This window comes from Cucurbitaria berberidis (genome assembly GCF_010015615.1).
Source record: "Cucurbitaria berberidis CBS 394.84 unplaced genomic scaffold K460scaffold_1, whole genome shotgun sequence".
Taxonomy (NCBI): Eukaryota; Fungi; Ascomycota; class Dothideomycetes; order Pleosporales; family Cucurbitariaceae; genus Cucurbitaria; species Cucurbitaria berberidis.
In genome coordinates this window covers 361,884-386,071 of record NW_024468935.1, presented here as the reverse complement: position 1 = coordinate 386,071, position 24,188 = coordinate 361,884, and the positions used below count along the sequence as shown (strand labels likewise).

At 51.8% G+C, this 24,188-nt stretch overlaps 12 protein-coding genes across 12 annotated transcripts; 6 read left to right on the top strand and 6 right to left on the bottom strand.

The window, feature by feature from the left end:
* Positions 1 to 324: 324 nt before the first annotated feature.
* Positions 325 to 1,545, bottom strand: K460DRAFT_349848 (uncharacterized protein; the record flags this gene model as incomplete). Its single annotated transcript, XM_040931451.1, has 3 exons — positions 325 to 812; positions 866 to 999; positions 1,052 to 1,545. The coding sequence occupies 3 exons, from the start codon at positions 1,543 to 1,545 to the stop codon at positions 325 to 327; spliced, it is 1,116 nt and encodes a 371-aa protein (XP_040792248.1).
* Positions 1,546 to 3,265: 1,720 nt separating this feature from the next.
* K460DRAFT_349847 (uncharacterized protein) lies at positions 3,266 to 4,680 on the bottom strand (the record flags this gene model as incomplete). The annotated part of the gene is made up of 2 exons (XM_040931450.1): positions 3,266 to 4,458; positions 4,521 to 4,680. 2 exons carry the CDS (start codon positions 4,678 to 4,680, stop codon positions 3,266 to 3,268), a joined length of 1,353 nt encoding a protein of 450 aa, XP_040792247.1.
* Positions 4,681 to 5,843: 1,163 nt separating this feature from the next.
* Positions 5,844 to 6,170, bottom strand: K460DRAFT_349846 (uncharacterized protein; the record flags this gene model as incomplete). Its single annotated transcript, XM_040931449.1, has 1 exon — positions 5,844 to 6,170. One exon carries the CDS (start codon positions 6,168 to 6,170, stop codon positions 5,844 to 5,846), a length of 327 nt encoding a protein of 108 aa, XP_040792246.1.
* Positions 6,171 to 8,695: 2,525 nt separating this feature from the next.
* Positions 8,696 to 10,093, bottom strand: K460DRAFT_271656 (lipoate-protein ligase A; the record flags this gene model as incomplete). The annotated part of the gene is made up of 2 exons (XM_040927745.1): positions 8,696 to 9,007; positions 9,053 to 10,093. The coding sequence occupies 2 exons, from the start codon at positions 10,091 to 10,093 to the stop codon at positions 8,696 to 8,698; spliced, it is 1,353 nt and encodes a 450-aa protein (XP_040792245.1).
* A 1,289-nt stretch (positions 10,094 to 11,382) lies between these two features.
* Positions 11,383 to 12,256, top strand: K460DRAFT_1985 (uncharacterized protein). Its single transcript, XM_040927169.1, has 2 exons — positions 11,383 to 11,773; positions 11,948 to 12,256. The coding sequence occupies exons 1-2, from the start codon at positions 11,556 to 11,558 to the stop codon at positions 12,186 to 12,188; spliced, it is 459 nt and encodes a 152-aa protein (XP_040792244.1). The 5' UTR covers positions 11,383 to 11,555; the 3' UTR covers positions 12,189 to 12,256.
* Positions 12,257 to 12,843: 587 nt separating this feature from the next.
* On the top strand, positions 12,844 to 14,160 carry K460DRAFT_390362 (monooxygenase; the record flags this gene model as incomplete). Its single annotated transcript, XM_040935776.1, has 1 exon — positions 12,844 to 14,160. The coding sequence occupies one exon, from the start codon at positions 12,844 to 12,846 to the stop codon at positions 14,158 to 14,160; it is 1,317 nt and encodes a 438-aa protein (XP_040792243.1).
* Positions 14,161 to 14,842: 682 nt separating this feature from the next.
* On the bottom strand, positions 14,843 to 17,240 carry K460DRAFT_360452 (uncharacterized protein). Its single transcript, XM_040932273.1, has 3 exons — positions 17,105 to 17,240; positions 16,267 to 17,048; positions 14,843 to 16,207 (listed from the first exon to the last, which is right to left on the bottom strand). The coding sequence occupies exons 2-3, from the start codon at positions 17,041 to 17,043 to the stop codon at positions 15,071 to 15,073; spliced, it is 1,914 nt and encodes a 637-aa protein (XP_040794802.1). The 5' UTR covers positions 17,044 to 17,048; positions 17,105 to 17,240; the 3' UTR covers positions 14,843 to 15,070.
* Positions 17,189 to 18,147, top strand: K460DRAFT_399789 (uncharacterized protein; the record flags this gene model as incomplete). The annotated part of the gene is made up of 2 exons (XM_040936263.1): positions 17,189 to 17,193; positions 17,493 to 18,147. The coding sequence occupies 2 exons, from the start codon at positions 17,189 to 17,191 to the stop codon at positions 18,145 to 18,147; spliced, it is 660 nt and encodes a 219-aa protein (XP_040792242.1).
* Positions 18,148 to 18,842: 695 nt separating this feature from the next.
* On the bottom strand, positions 18,843 to 20,037 carry K460DRAFT_399788 (cell division control protein-like protein 10; the record flags this gene model as incomplete). The annotated part of the gene is made up of 4 exons (XM_040936262.1): positions 18,843 to 19,078; positions 19,132 to 19,228; positions 19,285 to 19,847; positions 19,908 to 20,037. The coding sequence occupies 4 exons, from the start codon at positions 20,035 to 20,037 to the stop codon at positions 18,843 to 18,845; spliced, it is 1,026 nt and encodes a 341-aa protein (XP_040792241.1).
* Positions 20,038 to 20,378: 341 nt separating this feature from the next.
* K460DRAFT_272208 (uncharacterized protein) lies at positions 20,379 to 20,980 on the top strand (the record flags this gene model as incomplete). The annotated part of the gene is made up of 2 exons (XM_040927778.1): positions 20,379 to 20,739; positions 20,802 to 20,980. The coding sequence occupies 2 exons, from the start codon at positions 20,379 to 20,381 to the stop codon at positions 20,978 to 20,980; spliced, it is 540 nt and encodes a 179-aa protein (XP_040792240.1).
* Positions 20,981 to 21,714: 734 nt separating this feature from the next.
* Positions 21,715 to 22,818, top strand: K460DRAFT_1879 (uncharacterized protein). The gene is made up of 4 exons (XM_040927097.1): positions 21,715 to 21,848; positions 21,950 to 22,101; positions 22,163 to 22,247; positions 22,314 to 22,818. Exons 1-4 carry the CDS (start codon positions 21,809 to 21,811, stop codon positions 22,691 to 22,693), a joined length of 657 nt encoding a protein of 218 aa, XP_040792239.1. The 5' UTR covers positions 21,715 to 21,808; the 3' UTR covers positions 22,694 to 22,818.
* Positions 22,819 to 23,063: 245 nt separating this feature from the next.
* K460DRAFT_1893 (uncharacterized protein) lies at positions 23,064 to 23,985 on the top strand. The gene is made up of 3 exons (XM_040927106.1): positions 23,064 to 23,567; positions 23,621 to 23,713; positions 23,888 to 23,985. Exons 1-3 carry the CDS (start codon positions 23,159 to 23,161, stop codon positions 23,908 to 23,910), a joined length of 525 nt encoding a protein of 174 aa, XP_040792238.1. The 5' UTR covers positions 23,064 to 23,158; the 3' UTR covers positions 23,911 to 23,985.
* Positions 23,986 to 24,188: the final 203 nt, after the last annotated feature.

The window sequence follows — 24,188 nt, the reverse complement described above, 5'->3', positions numbered from 1 at the left end:
TACATTGTAGCACGTTGACGGCAATGTCGAGTTGATGGCGAAGTAATGGAAAACGTCAGGTTGTCGATGGAAAAGTGCAGGCGGTGATCCATGGATTAGCGTTCCCACTAGCGCCCTATTTAGCGCCCTATTTGAGGACTAGCGCGGTCCTAGCTCCACTATACCTATTGCACAAGAGAGAAATGAATGTTGTTGCTCAAAATATAACCTTCTATCGGATTATTTTAATCTTAGTATATACTTTGACTGTCAGCTCTATGACTTTCCGAATCTATTCCCAGATATAGCACCACAAGAGATTGAGCATTGCTCATCTATCCCGTGTCAACCTTCCCAGGGATACAACTTCTTCAGAACCTCAATGTCTTTGCTGCTCGGCCCCAGATTTTTCATGTCAGCAAAGATTAATTCTGCATTCTCCTCTGTGACTTCACTCGGCGGCGTGAAATCCTTGCCGCCATTCTTCCACTTGACAAGTGGCGCGGCTTTGATGCTCCATTCTCCCCCTTTCCAACCAGAGATACTCGGGTAGTGCATGATGGATCCGACGTCGTAATCCTCACTAGCAGTGACAGTGTAGTGATGCTGATACCCATCATCCTTCCCATTCTCGTCCTTGTGCGACATTTCCCAGAACTCCTCGGTGGCATAGTCGTACGCACGGAAAGCGAGAGATTTCCATGGCTCGAAGCGACCGTACAATGCTGATGTACAAAGCTTCGTGATAGATATCTGACCTGACCTTTCCGCAAGTGTTTTGGCTTCAGCGTAGCCTAGGAGGTTTGCGCACTCGAAATGAACGTACTTGTCACCTGTATCTTGTGTTAGGCGTGCCGTTCAAAGAGCAAGGGCGATTGCAACTTACGGTCCTTCCGCTGATGCTCGTGGGTAAGACCTAGAACATGGCCCATTTCGTGAATGGCTACCCATGTGAGGAGGTCAGACGGCAAGCCTTCCGGGCTGCCTATTCGCAGAACGTGACGATCGGGGCGGGCATCCCTGCGATGTGTCAGTATCCCCACAGTCACAACACCTGCTTCATGCGGCTTACCATTGGGAAGGCCTGTGACCCATGACAGCTTCGCCCCCAGAATCCTGTGGATCCAGCATGAGTCCAACCACCAATGTTCCCACAGGCACCTTTTCGTTCCAGCGTCCATTTGTCTCGAAACAGAATGGTGTCACCCCGTCTTTGTTGTACACCGAGAACCCACCAAGACGATGGTGGTAGCCGGGGCCAGCATTCCCGAGCTTCGATCTCCAAGCCTCCCAACCTTTTACCATGAAACCCTCTAGCTTATCTTTGACATTTTGATTGAGGAAACAGTAATTGATGATGACGATGCCATTCTCATTAGCTGGCCAGCGCTCTAATGGACTCTCACCATCAAAGACGTGCGCCCAGCCCAGGGTGGGATTGGCCTCGTACTGGTCCAAAGTGACCTGGAGGAGGGTTGCGTTGTCAGCGTACCGCATGTCGTTGAAGGGAGGCATACAAGTGCTGGAAATGGCTGCGAAAGCCATGATAAGCAAAACAAGCCACATGTTGGTATCAAGTCGTAGCATATCTTGACCTTATCTGTCTCTTGTATCCGATCTAAGGTTCCCAAACTGTTGTAAGAAATGAGGAAGTAGAGACTGTGCAGATATGGCGGGTTTTATACACTAGGATCTTGTATCTTGCTATCAAGGCGATGTAAACAAGGTAAGAGAGAATACCAGACAAGGTGAGAGAGTTCAGTGTAAGAGAACATCAGACAAGGTGAGAGACCTCAATGTAATAGAAAGCATACATAACAAGAGCTCGTGAGCCCCAGTAGCTCTCATCAAGTGAGTTTATCCAACGAACGGTAAGAAACACACCCGTAATACTGAACTGGATTGGACGCTAACATGATCAGCGCTTTTAACAAATTATGACGATAATCAAACATACTTCAACGGAACGACCCAATTCGCGCGTCCATCAGAGCGTTCCAAGAACCTTCATTGTACTCTTCAACAAGCCACTGATCTAGTCTTGCTTCGCGTTCCGATATCATCTCTTTCCTCCTTTTCGCCTTGTCGGATTCGCTCGTTTGGCACAGATTAGACAATGATGTCGGCGATGATGTCAGATCGAGCTTTATGATGATAAGCATGTGCGTTTCCGGCGATTCAGTAGGTACCTAAAAGGTCAGCACTGGTTGTTATCGTGTCATTCTGATTTGGAGACTTACTTTGACGGCAGTCATCTTGCTTGTGTCACTTTATACGGCGCGCGGAGGTGAAGGACTCGTCGTTGATAAGTAGGACACAAGACTCCGCACTCAACGTACTTTCACAGAACCAGCGCTAGCTCAACTAGGGCGTAGGCGCTTTGAAAATTCTCATAGGACACAGGATACTTGATGGTGAAGGAGGAAAGTAGACGTGCAAGTGTACGAATGGTGAGTTTCGCTATATTGTGCCTTCGAATACCACGGATAGCGACTCCCTTATATACATTGCGTATTACCCGATTACTGAACCTCGTAAGTCGCTGTAGTGGTGATTACAACACCTCAAACACCTCGCGTAATCTCCGGTGAAAGTCTAACTCTTGCATATCTAGATGAGCAAGCTCGTTGCTTCAGGTGAACAAGAGTTGGTTTGGTGGCAAAGTAAATATGCGCGAATAGCGGGTGAAAGAAGGGAGAGCGAGGTACACGACATATTCTGATGCGTGGTGGACAACGGCGCTATGTTTCAGGCGAACATACCTGCATGTGTAGGGATAATGGCGGGTTTGTGGATCGTGGCTGGTGTCTGAGCCACCGGTTAAACCGTTCCTCAGGGGATTCCCAAAGCGCCTTCACCATAGTTGAGCTATCACTGGTTCTGTCAACGTACTTTCAGTGTGGAGATATTTGCGATTACCCCATTTCTTACAAAGCCAATGAGTTTAAGAGACAGATGTAGTAAAAGAGCGCTCGATGAAGGAAAGGTGATGGACGCAATAGAGATGTTTGTCTTTGTTATTCATACTAATCTATCTTTATAGATCATGTCCCTCACTAAGGTCCATTAAATTGACAGAGGCTACTCCCCACTAGCCTTCTAAGTTCCGCGCAGAATACATGAGATCCCTCGGACTAACAACAAGAAAAGAAATTTACTAAACATTATCATTATAGGGTCATGTTCGTGCGCACCGGGCGCACATTCGCGTTCCATACGTCAATTCGTACCAATTAATAGTGAGCTTGAACTCAGACATAAGTGTCGAGTCCAGAGATGGATGGCACTATGCTGCGTGCCGTCCCTCGATGTGGTAGACACCTGTAGGAAGGACGTCGTCATCGAGAACTGAATTAATGAACTGTGTCCATGAATCTGTTTCTTTCATCAATTCCTGTAGCGATGTGGTGTGGTGATCACGGTAGTCGCTCGAGTCTTTGGGAGGCACAGGCGGAGCGACAGGTTCTTGCGGCGGCGCTGCCCGCTTCACCGCCTTGTCATAGGCCAGCTGCGCCAGCGCTGCTGGATCTTGATCGGGTGTGTAGTATTCGAGTGCGTCCTGGAGCTGTACGGTTTGGTTGCTCTCTGGGAACCCTTCGACGCGTCCGGTCGAGTGCCGGTTCCATCCAAAGCCCGTGAACCGCCGACGCTTACTTTCGAGAAGATTGATCCAGCCAGAGTAGATAGTCGGGCGATGAAGCAGGGAGTAAATAACGCAGCTATGGTGCCACTCTGCCATCGTCTTCCCTTCATTCTCGAGGTGGTGCGCAATGTGATTACACCTCTCGGTCCAGCTACTACTAAAGTGGCAGCAAAACCCGCAACCCCATCCTGTTCGAGTCATGCGTGGATTCTTCGCTAACTGAACGTGACGCTTTCCAGAACATTTGGTATTCTCGTTGCACGCGGCGCATCGATGGGAGTGAACGTGATGGGCGACGAAATCTTTATCGAGGAAGTAGATTGCAGTGCAAAGGTCACACTGGAACATTTCCGGTCGTTCTTGATATGTTTCTTCATGTCGTTTCCAGTCTGCTTTCTCAACGAAAGGCCTTTTGCAGGCCGTACAGAAGTATTTCTGCTCCTTGTTACAGGGCCTGCATTGCTTGTTCCCCGAAATGCACGTCTTGAAGTAATCCTTCTCTTGAGCGACCTGCCGCTGGGCTGACCTTTTTCTTGGAGCTGACGAGGTAGGGCCTTCGACTGGACTTGGAGCGTAGGATGGTTGAGCAGACGAACTGTGAGTCAATAGGTACTCGGTCTGCGATATGTAATGGTCCCGGGGGAAATCCGAGGTGTATGACGAAGCCGAGATGGAAGAATCTCGAGTCGGATCGTGCGAGAAGACGCTGTTTCCAGAAGAGCGGAAGCTCGAGGATCCGGATGAGAAACTATGTGCCGATAGATGCTGCTGATGAGCGAGTTGCTGATGTGCCAGGCTCATGGTAGGCCACTGGCCAAAATATTGGTTACCATACTCTGAACGGACGGTTAGGTATGCGTCTACCATGTGAAATCTTGTTGGTAGTGGAAGTCCTCACCTGTAGGGCTTTGGCCATACGTGGTTGACTGATGTTGTACACTCTGCAAATGAGTGTCACTGCAATACGTAGATTGGCTCATGCCTAGGTCCATGTTCGCATCTGTCGTATCGTCGAATCCGTAATGCGAACCAGCGCTCGGAACCCGATGACTATCCATTGTGCGATTATAAAATACTGGGGGTATTGGATTGGAACTCTAAGATTAGAAAGAATATTGGGAAAGCGCAGCGCGGCAAAATTTCATATACCACACCCCAACACCTGGCAGACGAACACTCACCTCGCGGTCTCATATATATCCTCAAGCCGTAGTTCAGCCTCAGGGGAGACGGTCCAAAAATGGGTTAGTGGTGTTGTCAGCGTGCATGTTCACCTGAAACAAGGCGTGCGCCGGGGTAGCCGTTTCATGGTCGCGTTTCGTTTCAACTTGCTAGGCACCGAGATCGCGGGACGACGTTGACTGGCTCACAGCATGATGCACAGGCACAGAACCATTTTGTTTTGTTTTCCACGCATACTGCAGGCATTCATCAGCTGGCGATGGAAAGTGGCGATGTGGTGACAAGTGACAAGGCTGAAACGCAATTCGCCAAAACGCCACCGTTCGCCAAGGTTCCGAACTGGGGTATGCGCTGACTTCGGATTGCACCGCCAGGACGTACAACTATTTTATCATTCTATAAGACTATGACCTTTACGACCGAACATGTCTGCCATCATGGCCACCTTCTATCGAGTCGGCAAAAGCATTTGTGTCGAGATTCGTTGAGGAGGGGTTGGCCGTACGGTTTGCGGTGGATGCGGTGGATGCGGTGGATGCGGTGGTTGCGATGGGCGTAGAGGATATTGGCTGTGTAGAAGTTGAAGGAGTACATCATTGTGATGGTCTTTTGCTTGCAGGTGACCTTTGCCGGCCCAAAATTGGAAATCTGCAGAATGCAGGTTGAGGGTCAGATGAGAGAGCAGCAGGTAGTGGGAAAGATATCTCGCCGGTGTTGGAAGCAAAGATTTTGTGAAAGGGTGAAAGCATTTATTTCAACCCTATGGGCGAGTTGCTGGCGTAACGCTATGGGCGAGTTGCTAGCGCAAATATCAATTACCCGTGAAGATCTGGGCCCCCAAGTGCGTCCAGATTGTATATCGTCACCAACTTAGCGCTCTGCATCCAAGCTTCCCGGCAAGAAAAGTCCACCGTCACAATTCAGCTCGCAGTCATCCCCAGCGTGGTCGGCACCGAAGTGCATGCTCGATCGAGCGCAGAAGAAGTTGGACCTGTCCCCCCCTTGTTCGCAACAGTTCTGGCGCCACATTGACAATGCGTTACTCATTTTCTGAGAACCAGAGAAGGCGGAAAACGGCAAAAGCCCAGTGCATGGGAATCTCGGACTCCGGTAGCACATACGTAATTACTCGGTGACATTCCGCGTCGTGGAGCATCATGGCACAAGAGTTGACAGACAGCTCGAGTTCAACCGCTCTGCCCATCCTAGCCGTGAGATATGGTGACGCGTGAGCGAAGTTCATGAGAGTACCGAAGTTAGCTATGAGGAAAATGTGCGTGAGGATCCCGCCGTCGAGATCGCTGATATGGCCTTTAGGGGTAGTGGGCTCGGGAGCTGGTGTGATGACAGTGTAGGCTGAAGACATCGTGAGACTCTCTCGTGAGCGTGTCCGGTGGATATAGAGAGCGTGATAGATGAGGCCGGAGGTCTTCGGGGAGTGGTTGAACACCTGGTTGTGTATGGAGTGGCGCTTGAGGATAGCGGGCAGGTGTTGCGAGAGTGAGAAACTCAGAGGAACAAAAGGCGTTTATCTTAGTGTGGTCCATGCGCTTAGAGTGCATAGCAACATAGCAACCATTGACCTTGTCCAACATCCCCTAGTTGTCAAGCTCGATCTCAACTCCCATACTCTTCCTGAAGTGCAGGTAATACCCACTCAATTCTTCTTTACCCTTCTGCCAAAGCGAAGTCCTTCACAAGTCGGCACCCGCCATGCGCTCTTGCGCCGCCACCGCTTCCCACGAGCGAGGGATTTAGAAAAGTAAGCTAACGATTGACGGTAGCTTGTTGCTCTCCGGTTACAATGCTGAACGGATTGTAAATTGTGTAGGACTCCATGCGATTTCAAATACCTCCACTCTGTATTGACCGCGACCCCTCCGTCGCCGCTCCACTACCACTGCAAGGAACTATACACAAGAACACGGGCGAAAATGAATGGAGCTGCCGCTCACTTCTGACAAACACCAGGGAGATCTCTGTACGATCTCGACAACTTGACTCGAAGCTCGAAGCTCGAAGCCCCTCTCGCGACGCGTCTGCATGGTGACTGACCATATAGACAAGCTAAGAGGGAACCTTTCTCGAAGCACAACGAAGCTCGAGCCCGTCGCGACGCCCGCCGGCTGGGAATAGGTAGTCAGACCAGGAGACAATCAGTGCCAGTCTCGAGGTCGCGATCGAGATCGAGGGCAAGATCGAGGGCTCGTCTAGGTTCTCTGCAGCGCACGGCAAATACGAATCCACAGGCCTTGCCTGACCCCCACTTCTGTGGAAAGGCCAGACAAGAATCGACGAAATAAACAGAGAACAACAAGATCCCAAAGGCACCAGAATATGTTCAAATTCGCGGGTTACGTCAAGCTCTTCAATGCCAGTGCGCGTAGTCGCTGTGTACGTATGATCCGTAAGGTGATTGGTAAGAGACCATGACAACGAAAGGTCGAACTTACGATTGCGCTGACTACTGATAGCATTCCGTGTCTATACTTCCCTTGAGCAAAAGAACACTTCGGCGAATCCATCAGACGCGATGTTGAAGCACGACGGAATGTGTTCCACAGCACAGAACGAGGCGAATCTCCTTGACGAATACGGCGAGAGAGGTCTAGTCGCAACACAATGCTTCGGCCTAGAGTATACCACGTCGGACGTAGGCAGCTATACCAATTGAGTTTGCCCGAGCTCGAACAGGTCAACCGCAAGCCCGAGATGCTTAACCGACAATGATGGACAAAGCTGCGTCGACATTCTCAACGATACTGGACACAAGGTCGTTGTCGGAGTCAGCAACGCGTAGGTGGTCCTTGACCTACCGATCAAGACATGCGCGTCCGGAACGACTGATTGAGACCGAGCTATTCGCACACAATTAAGCGGCACACATACGCTACTACAACGTATTGTGCCACCTGTTAATACTCAAGGGAGATTACAGGGTCGAGAGTGCACTCTGTACGGCGAAGCACGGAAGCTGTCGCAGGCCCAGACAACAGATTTCCTAAGTCCTTGCAAAGCCGAGATACTGTCCATAATACTGAGTATGTGAGGTCATACGCGGCGACAGCGGGTCCGTCAACAGAGATGATGCCCACTTTTCGTTCAAAAGCCAGGAGAACGGCAACTTGGGAAGAGCCGAAGAAGTTCCAATCTCATCACAGCAGATTAGGATTAAGCGAAGAATACTTTCGGTATAGTTCCGAACGGATAGCCTTCGTCTGAGCAAAGAGACGGAAGATGAGAGGGTAACATCGTCAGTCATTACAAACGAACAAGGCGTACTTACGATGAACGTTATTCGGTTTGACAGCTTACCCCCAGGGAGATCGACTACCGCCAGATAGATCCAAGGGCGACCTGTCGGGGGGTTGTGCATTGACGGATGGAGTGGCAATCCCTGAAGTGCAGTAATAACAACGCAAGCCGGGACATATCATCCGGATCCTGAGGAGTCGAGGCATTTGCCAGCTTATCTCCGGAAGCCTAGTCCTGACAAGTAATGGACTTGGCCGAGGGCAGACGAAGGTGTATTGCATATCCCCTTTGTGGAGATCGCCGCTGTCATTACTGCTCAAATCGATGGGGCGGAAGGGCGCATCGTACCTCGAGTTCCAATCGAATAACCAGGAACAAGTCGAAAGCAACAGGATGAGCCTGGTAGAACGTTGTCCAAAAGTGCCGCGACAGCCAGGCAATCAACTCATTGCCCAATACAGAACGTTCGAGAATACGGTTGCATTTCGAGACCTTTCTTTTCAAGTTCGGGATAATCTTCCATCGGCTACACCCACCAGATGAATTGACAACACCAATCTTACAAACGTTCTCCGATTCCAATTCCAGCTCTTAGATTATGCATAATGGAAAGCCAATTTCTGGGCTTCCAGGTGTTTAGTCAGACATCGACATTGACGGCGCGGGAATCGGCATGAGCTCATCCAAACGTCTTGCAACCGCCGCGCTCCGCTCATCCCATTTTTTGAGACGGGTTTGCAGGAATCGTGTCCAGTTGTGGATATCCTGTAACTTCTGATCGAGTAGCATAATCCGCAGGTCTTGTTGTGCTTCGGTCGACAGAAGGGAGCCCTTGAAGTCTACACTCTTGATTATGCCATGGTGCACATCCATATCGACGCCAATATCGACGCTGGGGTCGAGCGAAAGATGGAATTGTGGGGTCTGCGACCACATCCAATCGTCAGTCTGTCATGGTTAGCAAGACCTTGCCGGAGAAGGTATGGCACATACCCGCAATTCTTCGTATCCTTTCCGAACTTCTGGGATGTTTAGGTACTCGTCGTGGACGGTCTCGATGATGCTTGGTGTTCCAAGGTTTGCATACATGTTTGCAAACTCTGCTTGTAGACACTTCTGGAATGCCTTTACGTCGAGGCCGATGTTCGCGACGGGCGAGCTGACGCTCTCGACGCCCTTTGCTTCTATGAGCTTCTTCGCCGGAGAGCGCAGGTACTGTGGTATGATGTGCAGATTCGGCGAGCTCAGCAGGGTCGTCGCATGGTGCAGGGCTCTCTGCCGTGTGAGCTTGTATGCTGAGCCAGAGACCTTCAGAGGCCGTGGCAGCGTGCCTTGATCGACTGTGTACAATGTACGATGCGTGTCATGAGGGTCGGAGGCGCGCCTCTCGTGTCCTTGGTCGAGCACAATGTCGTGTCGCTCGTTGACCCTAGCCCGTTGGATGCCCAGCTTGCGCAATGCGCGAACCACCATCTCAGCGTGCTTGTCTCTCGTAAAATCATTGCGCGGGCAGGTAATGCTCCAGTTGAGGTTGCCCTCATCATGAAAGACGGTGCCACCTCCGGAGCGGCGACGCACGAGGTCAACGGGGCGCATGGCGGGGGGCTCGCTGCCCTTGGGATTCTGCATTTGGCGTGTGCCATTGAGGATGCCGAGATTGACCTCTGTCCATGGGTTCTGGTTGCGGCCGATGACCACGCAAGGCCGGTTCACGTAAAGGAAGAGGACGGTGCTGTCTGCGGGGCTCTTTTGTAGGATGACATGTTCGATTGAGAGGTTGAGGTACGGGTCGTCGCTGCTGGAAATGTAGCTTTGCAGCTTGTTAGAGGGGTCTGCGAGCTTCTCCACGAACGATGAGAATCTCCTGTAAGCAACGGGCCTCTTGCTCGGCAGAGAAAGGCTCCAAGGAGCCGTCCTGCCCATCAAGAGCGATGAATAGCTCCGGCGAGGCGCGAGTAACGATGTGCGTGGGCAATTGCATGCTGCGAAGATACGCCGAGCGCAGGCCAAGCTGTCGCCCCTGGATGGAGCCATGGCTGCGTTTATCTTGATGAAATCGAGCTTGCTGTCGTCCAAACTTGGGACAGGGAGCAGGGAGTAGGGAGTAGGGAGCCGGGAGTTGCGTTCAAAGTTCCGATGCACCAAACCCGAATGGTGGGGCCGCTCAGCCTTCGTCATCTCAACTTTCGCTTCGGCATGTCTCCCCTCTCAACGACAGTCCTGGACACTACGAGCTATGCAAGCCTTCTACGACGTCTACTACAGGCAGCCTTGATCATACTTGGGAGCGTACACGCTATGTGCATGCACAACACCCCCTGCCGCGATGCATGATGCGGGCTTGTCCTGGAGACATCGAACATGAATCAATTTGGGACAACAACCAACAGTATATCTACCCAATATCTCTCTTACTGTCGACCCTCTTATCACAGAAGCGCATCAAGGAGGATTATCTTCAAAATCGCCAGTGTTCCCTTCCCTACGACCATCTGATATGACAGTCTCTTTTCAATTTCCCCTTAAACAAGCCGTTGAGCGTGGCTAGTAGCCTTTCAACCCTTCAAGAGCTGGAAGACTTTCGGAAAATAGATTTCGTGTCTATTATCTACCTCCTGAGTGCTGGGTGTAACGTTTAGTGCGTTGCTCTTGACTTCCCGCCTCATCGACGGCGCCCCCTCAGCATCCATTCCTTTCCCTCATTAAGGTGCTAGGCCGCGACGCTAGAACAGAATTATGGTGGTCCCAACGGAGAAATACTGTTAAAAAGGGCAAAAATCAAGAGTTTGGCGAAATCAAGAATTCGGGGGGTCATGAGCCATTCATCCGCCCCAACAGCTCATCAAACACCAAAGTCCAATGGCTCAGCGATTCATCTCGTATCTCCGTCTAGGTGTACACAATGCTCATGCCGGTTCGATAGTGCTTCAACAGTACCGTCGCTCTAGCTTGTGTTCGGAATTTGTTGTCACGATGTTCAGCCAGGCCTCCTTGATCCCACCGACTTGCCCTTATTCTCAGCCCCTTGACGCATATATCTTAATACTTAGACCAAAAATAGTAAGCACAGCCTCTCCTTGAGGTTTACCGCTGTGGCCGGCGGAATCGCGTGCTTTCCCTTTTTGCTAATACTTGTCCAGGACTCTTAGTCGTCGCGGGTTCTTCTTTCGAGTGCCCATTGGCAGGGCAACGACGGACGACACCTCTCTAGCTCGCAATACCAAGCTGGATACTCGCCGACGCTGCCATGCTACGAAGAATCGAACGCCTCCCGCCGGTCCTGCCCCTCGTCGACGCGTCGAGTGCACGAGCGCACCCAATGTTGTCGCGCTGGCGAAACTGGTAAACATACTACCTGACCTTCACCTCATAAGTTTCTTCTGCTGGATTTCTACGCCCATACGATGCCCGCTGTTGACATCATTTTTCCTGCAAAATCCCTACTCTACCGCATCATTGAGGATATAATGGATTTAATTATACACGCCTTCCATCAATGAAGACTCGCAGACATATTAGCGCAGTGGTGTTCACTCACTCCACTCCCCGTCGCTCCGAAACCTCCGCCAGTTCGAAGCTCGCTAATGTTGTTTCCCAGTTTCCCCCCCCCCCCCCCCCCCACACCTGTGCAGCAGCTTCTTTGTCCCTTATCATCCATGATTTGCCTTTACTGACCCATAGACACCTTCTCTCATACCCGGCGTATATACTACGGTAAGCAAGCTGTTCCCTAATACCCAATTAACACAAACCCCACTGAGCTAGCGAGTCTTCCTTTTTGCGTCTTTTTGGCCCCCTTCACTAAGTAGTAAAAGAACGGACAGACAGATAGCTAACAAACAAGAAGAGTTTCTGTATAGCATATTCTTTTGCTTATATTCTCTGCAGGGCTATAAGCTACCTCTGGATGTGTATACTTGCTGTTTTTGGTCGGGCGGTAGGCTTAGCAGTTGTTATGCCGCCTTGTCGCATATTGCAAATATTGCGGCCCAAAAACATCCAGGCACTACCACCTGCCAATGCTATCTTAGCCTACCACTACTACTATTACGACACCGCGACCCGAATCTGCTCCCCTTTAGCTCTAACCTCCTTCCTCTGCCGTACGCTCCCGCTCCTTGTCCTCTAGCCTATGCCCCGAACAGGCCGCAAGGGGCCTTGTAGCGCCTCCGACATCACCCGCCACCCGCGCGTACGAGAGTATGCCAGCTCAAGCTCACCACGGTTCAGTGACATTTCATCGACTTGGTGCAGTGTCGGAAGTTCAGCAGGGATTCTTCTGGACCCCGTGGAGGTCACAGATCGTTGGGTGTTGCGCGGCTTTTTGGAGCTGGGACAGCAGCGCCGGCGGCGGCGATTCATATCGCAGGTTTGGCGCAGACATGAGATATGTCAAGAATGGAGGCTGGTTAGTAAGGGACCTATCGGCATCGTGGCTAGAGGCCGTGAGAAAACTGGCTAATTGCAGATTAAAAGTCATCCGCCAATGGCGAATTCAGACCAGAATGCAAGAAGTCCACCCGGCCCTCACACAGATTTCAACGTAAATCCGAGCTATCAGAGTTGCACATATCATTGTCCTATACGAAGGGACTTGAGGCTGTCGGTTCCCCACAACCCGCTTCGGCAACACCACCATACATGCATGACCGCACCAACTACGAAAAGCAATCGAAGATGCGCCAACCGCAAAGAATAAATGTAATGCAAAGGAAGCGCAATAGGCACACGAACGTTCGCTCCCACCTCACTTCAGGAGCCAGACCTACAACTAGAACGGCGACATGGCAACCACAAGCGAGCCGACGAACGGCTATACAAACCCCACTTCGCATACAAATGGACAAGGCACCGCCCATGAACTCCCTGTCATAATAGCAGGCGGCGGCTGCGTAGGCCTCTTCCTCGCGCTCCTCCTCGCCCACTCAGCCATTCCAATCCGCATCATCGTCATCGAGCTCGAGCTTCCAGACCCCACCTCCACCCGCGCAATGGCACATCAACCGCCTACGTATCCCATCCTCGCACGCGTACCAGGTCTTCTACCCGAGCTTGTCGAAACAGGCTGTTTGTCGTCTGGCCTATGTTTCCGCACCGCGGCGGCAACTGGGTCGAAAGTGATTGCGGGGAAGGCGTTTGACAATAATAGTGGAGAGGCGGGGATGAAAGGTAAAGGCCAGCTTTTGCTGCCGCAGGCAAAGTTCCAGGATGTGTTGATGAGGCGGCTGGAGGCTTTTGGTGATAAAGCGCAAGTCATACTGCAGTCTAGAGTTGTGGGGTTCTCTGAATCGTCGACGAGCGTATACGTGCACGTCGAGTCTCGCGCAGGACCAGAAGAGCGGCTGGAAGCACAGTATCTGATTGGCGCGGACGGGGCACGCTCTTCTGTGCGGAAGATGATGGGTACTGCATCTCCCGGCGAGACTTTGGACGCACAGCTTGTGGCTACGGACCTACACGGCTTTGATTTTGCAAAATATGGGTTTTACGACGCCAACTTTATCATCGATCCCACCGACTACGGGCTCATAGGACGCATCAACAGAGATGGCCTGTGGAGAGTTAGCTACGGCGTTCCGGCAGGACTGAGCGAAGAAGAAATCAAACAGGGCGTAGACGACAAGCTACGACGCATGCTACCAAACGACGGCGTAGACGAAGCGGGACAGAAGGCGTACAGAGTGGTCAGAGTAGCGCCGTACAAGGCGCAACAACGCTGCGCAGACACATTCTGGAAGGGCAGGGTAGGTATCGTCGGAGACGCAGCACACCTTACCAACCCGTATGCGGGCCTGGGTCTGGCATCTGGCATCGCAGACGCGTCCTCACTTTCTTCCGTTCTAACTCGCATTCTTGGCAGCGAAGCCTCGGATGCGGACAAGTTGCTGGCCTCGTGGTCCGAGGCTAGAAGGCAGAAGTACTTTAGCGTCGTAGACAAGCCCAGTCGAATGGCGTATATGCGCGTTAAATCGGACGTGGGTACGCCGGAGAAGGTCGATGCGTTACTGAGTCACGATCCGCTTGTGGGGGCACTGAAAAAGGGCATGCCTATGATGCCGCCATCTCTTGAGACGTCGGTTGAGGAGTTGGAGGGTTGGTGAAATATAAGGAGAAGAACTCGTGGAAATCATGGATTGTGAAATTTGGTTCGACAGGATCATACCATGTGCTCTTATGTCAATGCAATTGAAAAGTTCATATTCCTTGATTTATTCCTGTATATCTTCTCAATCGGTGATTCTCCAGTATAGCTTCCCACACAATAAGCACGCCAAAAGCGCACAATTACCGACAATAACCATAAGTCTGCCCATCCCTATATGCCCTGATCACCACCTAAAACTCGGGGTTCTCCTAGGGCAGAGACAAAGTGTTAGATTGACTAGCATAGAGACCCAGAGTCTGGTCTTTCGACGTAGCAGGCAGATACGCGATGAGTTTCTTCGGGACCATCTATGGCCGATTGATGTTTGTTTTCATGGATAAAAGCGGTGTACCTACTAGTGACCACTGCCTCGTGCAGGACACCGTCAAACTCTACACATTGTGCCACAAATTTTGTAACAATATCCTACTCTTGTCCTTCTTTTGGTCAACACACATCTACTCCGCCCTCTTCCTCTTCACCCAGAAGACGACCCAAGACGATCTTGTCAGCCGTCAGTCAAGGGAATCATATGTAAGAAATTCTCACTATGCAAAAGGCGTTCTTAGCTCTAGGACTGCTAGTGGCGTGCTTCCAAGTCACTGTTACTATGATACTAGAGCTAGCAAAGTAGCAGGAGAGGAGTTGAAGTTCCCTGTCACACATGGGTAATCGTACTTGGTGCCCAGGTGTGGTGAGAATGCATACCATTGATGCCAGACGACTACGGAGAAATTCTACTAGTAACACAGCCCTGAGCCTTACTACCCAGTTTCGAACACACGTGCCATGACAACGTCACTACACTTTTCAACCTAGTCTAGAGGCCCTCAGCCTACTCAGAAGCACCCGCGCAAACAAACACACTATGACGTTTGCAAGCTGACCTGCTCTACGCCCCTAGAGACCTCCTCCTCGGCAGTCTTCTCCGCAGGTCCATCCTGTCCCTTTTCAGCAGCTTCGACACTCTTTCCTGGGTCGGCAGCTGCTTTCTTAGCCTTCTTCCTCTCCTTTTCAGCCTTCTTGGCAGCTGCTTTCCGTGCCTTCTCGTCCTTTGCTTTCCGCGCCTCCTCACCACCAAATTGCTCGCGCCATTCTTGCTCCTTTTCGGACTTGATCTGGCTGAATAGATAGCCGGCAGTACCGATCTTGTGGCCTACGGGTAGGGAACGGGCCTCCCAGTTGTCGGGAATAATGAGGAATTCAGCGTTCAGCTGGGAGAGAATAGAATCGGTGGTATCGGGCATATACGGTTGTATTAAGCTGGCGAGAAGATGGATATGGCTCAGTGCTAGGCCCACCACAGCTGCGCAGCGTTCGGGATGTTCGGTCGCGAGCTTGTTGTCTAATCGATTATCCTGCAGCAGTTGGTTGCCCTGGCTGGAGAGATGTAGTGCGGTGCTTAGAGCGGCGCGTATTTTGACCTCCTCGGACTCCTCGATATACTTCTTCAACAGCTCATTGACCTTCTTCTTGTGTTCGGTGAAGTACGGGTCGTCGAATTTTGTGTAATCTGGGATGACGCTGTCGTATACCTTGGAATTGACGAACTTGATGACACGGTTGACGAAGTTGCCAAGATTCTTAAGGAGCTCGTTGTTGTTGGCTGCGATGAAGCCATCCCACTCGAACTCGCTATCTCCAGTCTCCGGACGGTGTGATAGCAGGTAGTAGCGCCAGACATCAGCCGCGATTCCAGTTTCCTTCGCATTATTGCCGAAAACGCCAATATTTCTTGATTTGGAGAATTTGCCCTTCTCGTAGTTGAGGTACTCGGTCGTGGATATTGTGTTCAGCATGGTCCACTTATCTCCAGTACCAATTTGTGAGCAGGGAAAGACGACCGTATGGAATGGAACATTGTCCTTGCCCATGAACTGATAGAGCTTGACGTTGTCAGGGTTGCGCCACCACTTTTCCCACTCGTCGGTATATGTGGCCGTGATAGATGGGTAACCTATACACGCGTCGAACCACACGTACATGACCTTGTCCTCGTAGCCCTATATTGGCAGCCGTTAGTGTGCTGTAGTACTCCAGGCTATACTATGCTAGTACGTACATCGAGCGGAACAGCTGTCCCCCATTTGAGGTCGCGGGTGATTCCTCGCGGCCGCAAGCCCTCTTTCAGCCATGATGCCGTGATTTGGACGCCGTTGGAGCTCCACAGCCCGTCCTGACTCGACTTCTTGAACCACTCCTCCACAGCCGGCTGCAGCTTATCTAGGCCTAGGTATATGTGCTTCGTCTCCCTTGGCACTGGTGTGGCTCCATCGAGCTTGCAGCGCGGATTCTTCAGTTCAAGTGGATCGAGCAAATGCCCACACTTGTCGCACTGGTCGCCTCGGGCGTCTTCGTAGTTACACAGCGGGCAGGTGCCCTCGACAAAGCGATCTGCCAGGAAACTCTTATGCGTCTCACAGTAAGGTTGTGTTGTCGTCTGCTCCTCCAAGTAGCCGTTCTTGTACAGCTTGGTGAAGATATCCTGGGCGATGTCTGTCTGCTGCGTGGTCGGCGTGCGTCCAAAGTGATCGAAGCTGATGTTGAACCACTTGTACACTTCGGCATGCAGCGCATAGTACTTGTCGCATAGCTGTTGGGGTGTGACTTTTTCCTCGATGGCTTTTGTTTCGGTCGCGGTGCCGTACTCGTCGGTGCCGCATATGTAGAGCGTGTTGTAGCCGCGTGCGCGAGAATAGCGTGCGAATACGTCGGCGGACAGGACACTACCGATGATGTTGCCTAGATGTGGTACATTGTTGACGTATGGCAGAGCGCTCGTGATGAGCACATTGCGCTCGCCCTCGACGGGCAGTATTATCTTTTTGTTCGCAGTCATAGGGCCTGCCCCCATGTGTAAGCTTGCGTAGTTGGAATGCTGTGAAGGCCAGGAGGCTTACCTATGCTATGACAAACGGCAATGTGATAGTTGTTCGTGGAGGATCTCAGGTAGTGTGAGAGAAAGAGAGAGCCTCTGGCGAGCAATGGGGTAATGTATAGCTGGTGGAGGCTGTTTGGTTCGCAAGTGAGTCAAGCTCTTAACACGGCCATTCCGCGAAGACGAAAGCTGCCCCTCCAAAATGCATTACCCCACCAGCCGCCCGCCGCCACACCCAGCGAACGCCACACATCTTGCACTACTGGATAGCTAACATCTCGGACCTTAGGCAAGGAATAGCACTTCCAAGGTTGCCCTGCAGCATTGGATTCGCTAATCTTGGCTGAGCCTCTACTCTATTTTGACTCTTCGCTCAACTAAGGTCGGGCGAAGACCTGATCCATTCACAGCCACTCACAACCACCACAACACTACCATCCGCACATCATGACCCAGTCAGCCAATCAAGACGACCCCTTCGACAGCCTTCTGACCCTAGAAGACTCTCTCTACACCACGGCCTACTCCCAAGGCGTAGCCGATGGCGCACGAGCAGGCCGGATCGAGGGCCGAGTCTTCGGTCTCGAAAAGGGCTTCGAGAAATTCGCCGCCCTGGGCGAACTGCATGGGCGAAGTGTCGTCTGGGCAGGAAGATTGCCCCAGCTGCGAGCACACAAGCAGCACCTAGACGACGAAGAAAAGGAGACAAAGACAACGGCAGTCGAGGATCAGAAGAAGCTACTACCTCTATTGCCAAACAACGCCCGCCTCCAAAACAACATCACGCTCCTGCACTCGCTCACTGATACGGAAACCTTCAGCACCGACAACACTGAAGAGGCTGTCGCCGACTTTGACGACAGGTTCAAGCGGGCAGGGGCCAAGGCTAAAGTCGTTGAGCGCATCGTTGGCGAAAGCGACCATGCCTCCACTCCCAAATCACCAAATGGCTCACCGGCAAGGGGGAAGGGTGGTCCGGTCAGGGTCGTTGGAGAGGGGAGGAAGAGGGGAGGGAAGGGTGATGATAGTATGGAGGACTTTGCTGGATCGCGGTTGGTGCGCTGATATCTGCAACATGCAGAGTTACATGTACGTCGAGCGGTAGAATCAGCCGCGATAGAAGATCCAGGGTTGAGATGCCTTTGCTTGGTGGTGACCTCTGAGAGACGGGGACCTCTCTGTGTCGGACAAGGCCGCGCCTTCCTTTTGAGAAGTATCATGCGAGAACTGGTGCGATGCTCAAGGTCATACGCAAAACTGATACGATGCGCAAACCTTGGGAGTAAATGACAAGCCTGGTGCAAGGGTAGTAGGAAAGGGCGAGCGCACGACTGGACGAGGAGAGCCAGAGATGGAAACCATTCTGGGTGGAATTACTACACTATCCTAGAAGATCTCGAGCTGGGTATAACCAGTTACACCAGGCAGTGCCCAAATCCATACCCCTACACCGTGCTCGAACATAAGAAACGGGGAGGCTTCATCGAAAATAAAACTATACTGAATGAACAAAGTCTCGAGTGTTTAGAAAGTACTGTCCCACAATTCTCTCGCGTCATCGTGCGAAGCAATGCACTGGTATCACACATCTCGCATTCTTCCCTTCTCCACATCCACGTGCTTGCAACCGTTGCGCAGCATCCATTCCACGTCCGCACTCAAACAGCGTCGATCATCGGCACCGGCCTGTCCATGCGCGGTGGTAGAGGACCACTTGGCTTCGCCCCAATGCTATCAACACGACTGTGGTTCGGCAACTCCTAGTAGCCGTTCATAGTCATGCGCTGGCTGTTCCTGCTAAGCTCGCGGTCGGCAGAGGGCGAGATGGGTCGGGACGAGTGGCCGCCAACAGCGGAGCTCTCCTTGAGTGCAAGAAGCTGCTTGGCACGGAAGGACTCGTAGTGGATCTGCGCAGTGGTTTCGATCAAATCCTGGAGGTGGGTGCGCGTCAAGAAGTTGCGAAGATAGACGAATTCACAGTGGTTCTCATCCTCGACTGCGAAATGTTAGTACATGTGTTGGAGTGGCCGAGAGTTTGCTTTGACTAACCATTGATGATGCCCCACTTGTTCTGGCGGCCACGGACGTTCCTGCCGTTGACAACAACAGTCCTCTCAGAGCCGACAACAGCAAAAGGCATGAGCTCCTACTCTGCGTTAGCATTGGCTCAATCTCCAAGGCCTGGGATTTGGAAGTGCATACCTTGATGGAAGTCTTCAGCGCAACCTCCTCGTTGTCATCCTCCTCATTGTCGTACGGGTACATGCGCAGGTTGTGGAACTGGAACTCCTCCTTTATCCGCTGCTTGAACTCAGCACGCTCCTCCAGGGTCAAGCTGTCGCTCTTGGCAATAACAGGCACAACGTTGACAAACTCGCTCAGCTTCTTGAGCACAACAATGTCGATGGGCTTGAGAGCGTGGCCGGAGGGCTGGATGAAGAACAAGCAGCAGTGAATGCGCGTGTCCTGGAGGTACCTCTCACGCTGCGCCGTCAGCTCCTTGCGGAGGTAGGCACTGTGCTGGTCCTTGATGTACTTGACGATGGGGTCCCAGCAGCGCTCGTTGTTGATCAGATCGCCGTAGCCGGGCGTGTCGACGATGTTCAGGCGGAGACGCACACCGTTTTCCTCAATGATGTGCGAAACGGGGTGGATATTGGTCGTGGAGCGTACCTCCTCGTCGGGCAGGAAGCGGCCCTTGCTGTCCATGAGGTGCGAGGCAAAGATGGTGTTGATGAGCGTCGACTTGCCGAGACCTGTCTGGCCTGGAATGGACGAGCGACATTAGCCACTGAAACCCCACGCGTGCACTAGTTGAAGCTTACCGACGCAGATGACGTTGAACTGGAAGCCTCGCTTGACCGACTTCCTCTCAATCTGCTTGGTGATGGTGTCGAAACCGACATAGCTGTCCGGGAACACAGCTTGAGCCGGATTTTGGTACGAGGCAGCCATTGCGGGCGATATGAGCCGCGAGGGCAGATGTGCGAGTCAAGAGGGATACGGGTGAGAGATGGAGGGGAGTGGAGAGAGCGCTGGCCCTGGTGGTGTTCAAAGTTGTTACGAGAGTCAACAGTCAGGGACGTTGCGTTGGCGACTTTCTCGTGGAGACGCAGGCGCGAAAGGGGGTAGCCCAGCCAGGGACCGAAGCGAAGTCGCGCTAGGAGTAGGAAGGGCAAGACCGGCCTGAGCTCTGACCGGGGGTGCATTTTATTCCCCAACACCATCACCAGAGCACATCGCGAGGCCCTGCAGATCCATTCTCGCCGCCCGCTTCGCCAACATCCCATCTCACAATGGCCCTCGCCCGGCCGCTGCCTCCGCTGTGGCAGACGCTGTTTCCCGCGCTCAATAACGGCGCTGTCCGACCCGTCGTGAACCTGCCCTTCCTGCAGCGCCTTTCGCAGCCCTTTGGTGCGCTCTCCACACCATTCGGCGCGCTCGCAATACCGTCGCTATCATTCCCGTCGATCCCGTCCTTGGCCGAAATCTGGGATGGCATACTCAACGCGGTGCCGAAGAAGAAGACGTCCTACCGCAAGAAGCGCCAAAGGTTCATGGCCGGCAAGGGATTGAAGGACATCACATCGCTGAACAGATGCTCGGCATGCGGTAGGGTCAAGCGGTTACATATTCTGTGTCCATATTGTGTGGATGGTAAGTTGGGCCCAAATTGGAACTTGAATGCTGCGCACGACGGTGGCTAACAGCTGCGGCAGCGATCAAAACCAACATCTTTGGCCAGATCAATTGGTCTCTACGCCGTCCCACTGAGAAGCAAGTCAAGCAAATGGCGCGAGAGAAGCGCGACGAAGGTCGAAGAAAGCGCACCATGGAACCGGATCCCAGGAAGGCGAAGGAGGACCAGATTCTAAAACACACTGGGTGGAAGCGGTGATCTAGCAGCTCTTGTGAGAAGTCCAAGATTAAGAGGCAGAAGAGATGGAGGCACACTTGCTTGATCCACATGTACAGTTGTATTGTATAGACGAGCATGATATAGGCGTTCGCGATCTTTGTACAGCGGGAATGTAACAACAAGTGAACGTAAGATGGCAGGCGATATACAACGATTATGGACTGTATTACAGTTCCTTGAATGGAAGCCTTTGAATTCTCATTCCAGCGCTGAAAAGTACTTCCGCGCCTGTTAGGTGTTGACATGCACTTGTTCATTCACCACAATTAGTTGCTCTCCAATGTCTCTCTTCTAGCTAGTCCTCAACACCAGGCCAGTTTCGACACCCTGAAAGCGCAGGAGGCGTAGAGGATAGTATGGCTAAGCAGAAGAGAGCTAGTAACTATTCATGTGAATATGGTCATACGGACTTCGCTCGTAATCGGATAGCATCGACATCGAGGGGAGGCACCTAGTCCGTGAGATGTCTCAAATGATAGCCGCATTTTACCCCGCCCACATATAAACGCTGAACTCATAAAGTTGTCGACGCTTATCATCAGCTATTTTTCGTACCAGTATATTTAGAAACAGTTGATTCAATGCATATACGAAATGTAGCCTCGGTGAATAAGCAGAGTTGGGCTAAACAGGCTAGTGACGTAGCGCCACAACCGGCCGCGTGGGTCGTAACAAACCTCCCATCGGGACACGAAGTGCCAAGTCGAGACTCCCACGAATGCTCCCTTGCAAGTCCGCTCGTTCCTTACCCTTATCTGGTCGCAGTCCTTCGTTTCGGCTTGCAAAGTCAATTGCTTATACCTCATCATGTCTGCGACGGCGACAGCTGATCCCATAAATCAGAGTGGTAGGTGAGCTTGGAGTTTCCGAGGATGCAGTTGTTCACCTCCGCGCGGAGTCACCGTCGATTGGAAACAGCCCGAGAACTTGGCTGACAGGGAGCGACAGGGGCAACATCGAAATCCAAAAAGAAGAAGAACAGGAAGAAAGGCAGCGCCGCCGCCAATAAGGCGGAAGAGACAGAGAAGGCCAACGGGAATCTCTCCAAGGAAGAAGCAGAGGACCACGAGGAAGATGGAGAGGATGACGACGAGCAGGCTGTATGGCGCACACCCAAAGAAACGTTATACATATATGTATGGCTAACAGCATGTGATGTAGAAGCCCGCCGCGCAAACCGCCGATCCAGACGACGATATAGATGACGACGACCTACCGCATTCTCCTACAATTATTCAGACAAACGGTATGCACCACCATAGTATATCCTCCGCCGTCGCACTAGGACTAGCACGCTCACGTTCACAACAAGGCCTATCTCCATCTCCACCATCGCCCTCAGACACCAGCGCACGACTCGACGCCATAGCGAAGGAACGAGATGCGTTACGGCAGGAAGTTACAGGGCTACGGAAGAGTTTGGAGAATATACAGAGCAAGCATGAAGCCGCAGCTAGAGGGGATGATGTATCGTCCAAGTACGAGGAAGAGATCAGAACTCTAAGGGACGAGCTGGACGAAGCAAATGAGGGCAAGGATCATTTTGAGACACAGTACAAGAACCTGCTAGGGAGGGTCAACACAATCAAGACAAGTCTAGGCGATCGACTGAAGGCCGATGCGGTTAGTAGCCCCAGACGAATGGCTTGTTGCGTTTTGAAAACTGCGGAGCGGATTGCTGACCTGTCGTAGGCCAGAATCGAGGAGTACCAAACAGAAGTTTCGGAGCTTGAAGAACAGAATCGCGAACTACAGGTGAACAACGACACCCTCAGTGAAGAGCTTTCCAAAATACGACAGGAGCGGGATACCCAAGCATCAGAAATAGAAAATTTGCGAAGCAGATCAAGTTTGGCGCAACAAAACTGGATCAAGGAGCGCGACGAGCTGATTTCCCGAGAAGCGTATGCAAGGGAAGAATTTGAAAATGCGAGGCAGGCCATGCAGGATTGGGAGGTGCTCGCCATGAACGAGCGATCGTTGCGCGAAAATCTTACAGAGAAGGACACGGAGCTACGGGAGCAGCTTGAGGCTCTCAAAGATGAATACGAGAAAGCTGCGAGGGATAGAGATACGAACAGTCAAGCTGTAGAAGGTTTACAGAAGGCATTGCAAGAGGTGCAGACCTGTAAGTAGCTCACTCTTCCTCCCTCAGACATGTCGACTAATCATCATACAGTACGGAAAGCAGAGTTGAAGAAATCTGTGGAAACATACGAATCCCAGATCAATGATCTCCGGAAGCAGGTTCAAGTTGCAGAGGACGCATCAAAGTCTGCGAAAGCGGCGGTCGAGTCCACGCAAAAAGAGCTGGAACGAGCCTTGCCGTTCGAAAAGGAAGTCAAAGAAAAGAACCTGCTGATTGGAAAATTACGACACGAAGCCGTCACACTCAACGAGCATCTGACAAAGGCACTACGGATACTAAAGAAAGGGCGACCCGAAGACAATGTGGATCGACAGATTATCACAAATTACTTCCTGCATTTTCTTAGTATCGATCGGAGTGATCCCAAGAAGTTCGAGGCGCTTCAGCTCATTTCTGCGCTGCTGGGATGGACTGAGGGTACGTCTTTACCCCTCTTCCTCAATGATTTAGCCATGCTAATGCTATTCCAGAGCAACGCGAACAGGCCGGTCTCTCCCGCCCAGGAACATCATCTAGCTCGATGGGTCTCCGCATCCCATTATCCCCCTTCCGACGTACACCCAGCACCCCATCACTCAACAACCTCTCTGACCCCATGTTGATGGCCAGCAGCTCAAGCAACAAAGAATCCTTAGCAGAGCTATGGCAAGACTTTCTCGAGCGCGAGGCTGCCGAAGGCAAAGATGTATCAAGAAGAGGTAGCGCTGCAAGTCCACCACCACGAACTGGGAGTGGTTTGGGGATCAGCGAGCAAAAGTGAAGACATGGATGTGGACTGTACTTATAGGATACCATTTTTTATACCTGTGCCGTGTGCTATAGCTTCCAGCGAAGCAGTACGTTTGAGATGGTCATATTTCTGTTTTGTAAGTTAGAATCGCATTTTTCGGCGGGCATACTAGATTTGCACTCATTCTCCCAAATTTTTGCGCGGGATAGCATATCGACTATACATGTTCACTCTTTCCCTTCTTTTGTACGCACATGTCAACATCTCAGAATTCCCATCTGCTACATGTGCTAAAATTCGCTCAATCT

Bases quoted from the DNA above. Each gene is read 5' to 3' on its own strand.
- K460DRAFT_1985 (XM_040927169.1), top strand. From the start codon at position 11,556: ATGAAGACTCGCAGACATATTAGCGCAGTGGTGTTCACTCACTCCACT. The intron at 11,774-11,947 runs GTAAGCAAGCTG...TATTCTCTGCAG, and splicing joins TACCCGGCGTATATACTACG to GGCTATAAGCTACCTCTGGA.
- K460DRAFT_360452 (XM_040932273.1), bottom strand. From the start codon at position 17,043: ATGACTGCGAACAAAAAGATAATACTGCCCGTCGAGGGCGAGCGCAAT. The intron at 16,208-16,266 runs GTACGTACTAGC...CTGCCAATATAG, and splicing joins GGACAGCTGTTCCGCTCGAT to GGCTACGAGGACAAGGTCAT.
- K460DRAFT_1879 (XM_040927097.1), top strand. From the start codon at position 21,809: ATGTCTGCGACGGCGACAGCTGATCCCATAAATCAGAGTG. The intron at 21,849-21,949 runs GTAGGTGAGCTT...AGGGAGCGACAG, and splicing joins TGATCCCATAAATCAGAGTG to GGGCAACATCGAAATCCAAA. The intron at 22,248-22,313 runs GTATGCACCACC...GTTCACAACAAG, and splicing joins TACAATTATTCAGACAAACG to GCCTATCTCCATCTCCACCA.
- K460DRAFT_1893 (XM_040927106.1), top strand. From the start codon at position 23,159: ATGTCGACTAATCATCATACAGTACGGAAAGCAGAGTTGAAGAAATCT. The intron at 23,568-23,620 runs GTACGTCTTTAC...ATGCTATTCCAG, and splicing joins GCTGCTGGGATGGACTGAGG to AGCAACGCGAACAGGCCGGT. The intron at 23,714-23,887 runs GCACCCCATCAC...CTGGGAGTGGTT, and splicing joins CCCCTTCCGACGTACACCCA to TGGGGATCAGCGAGCAAAAG.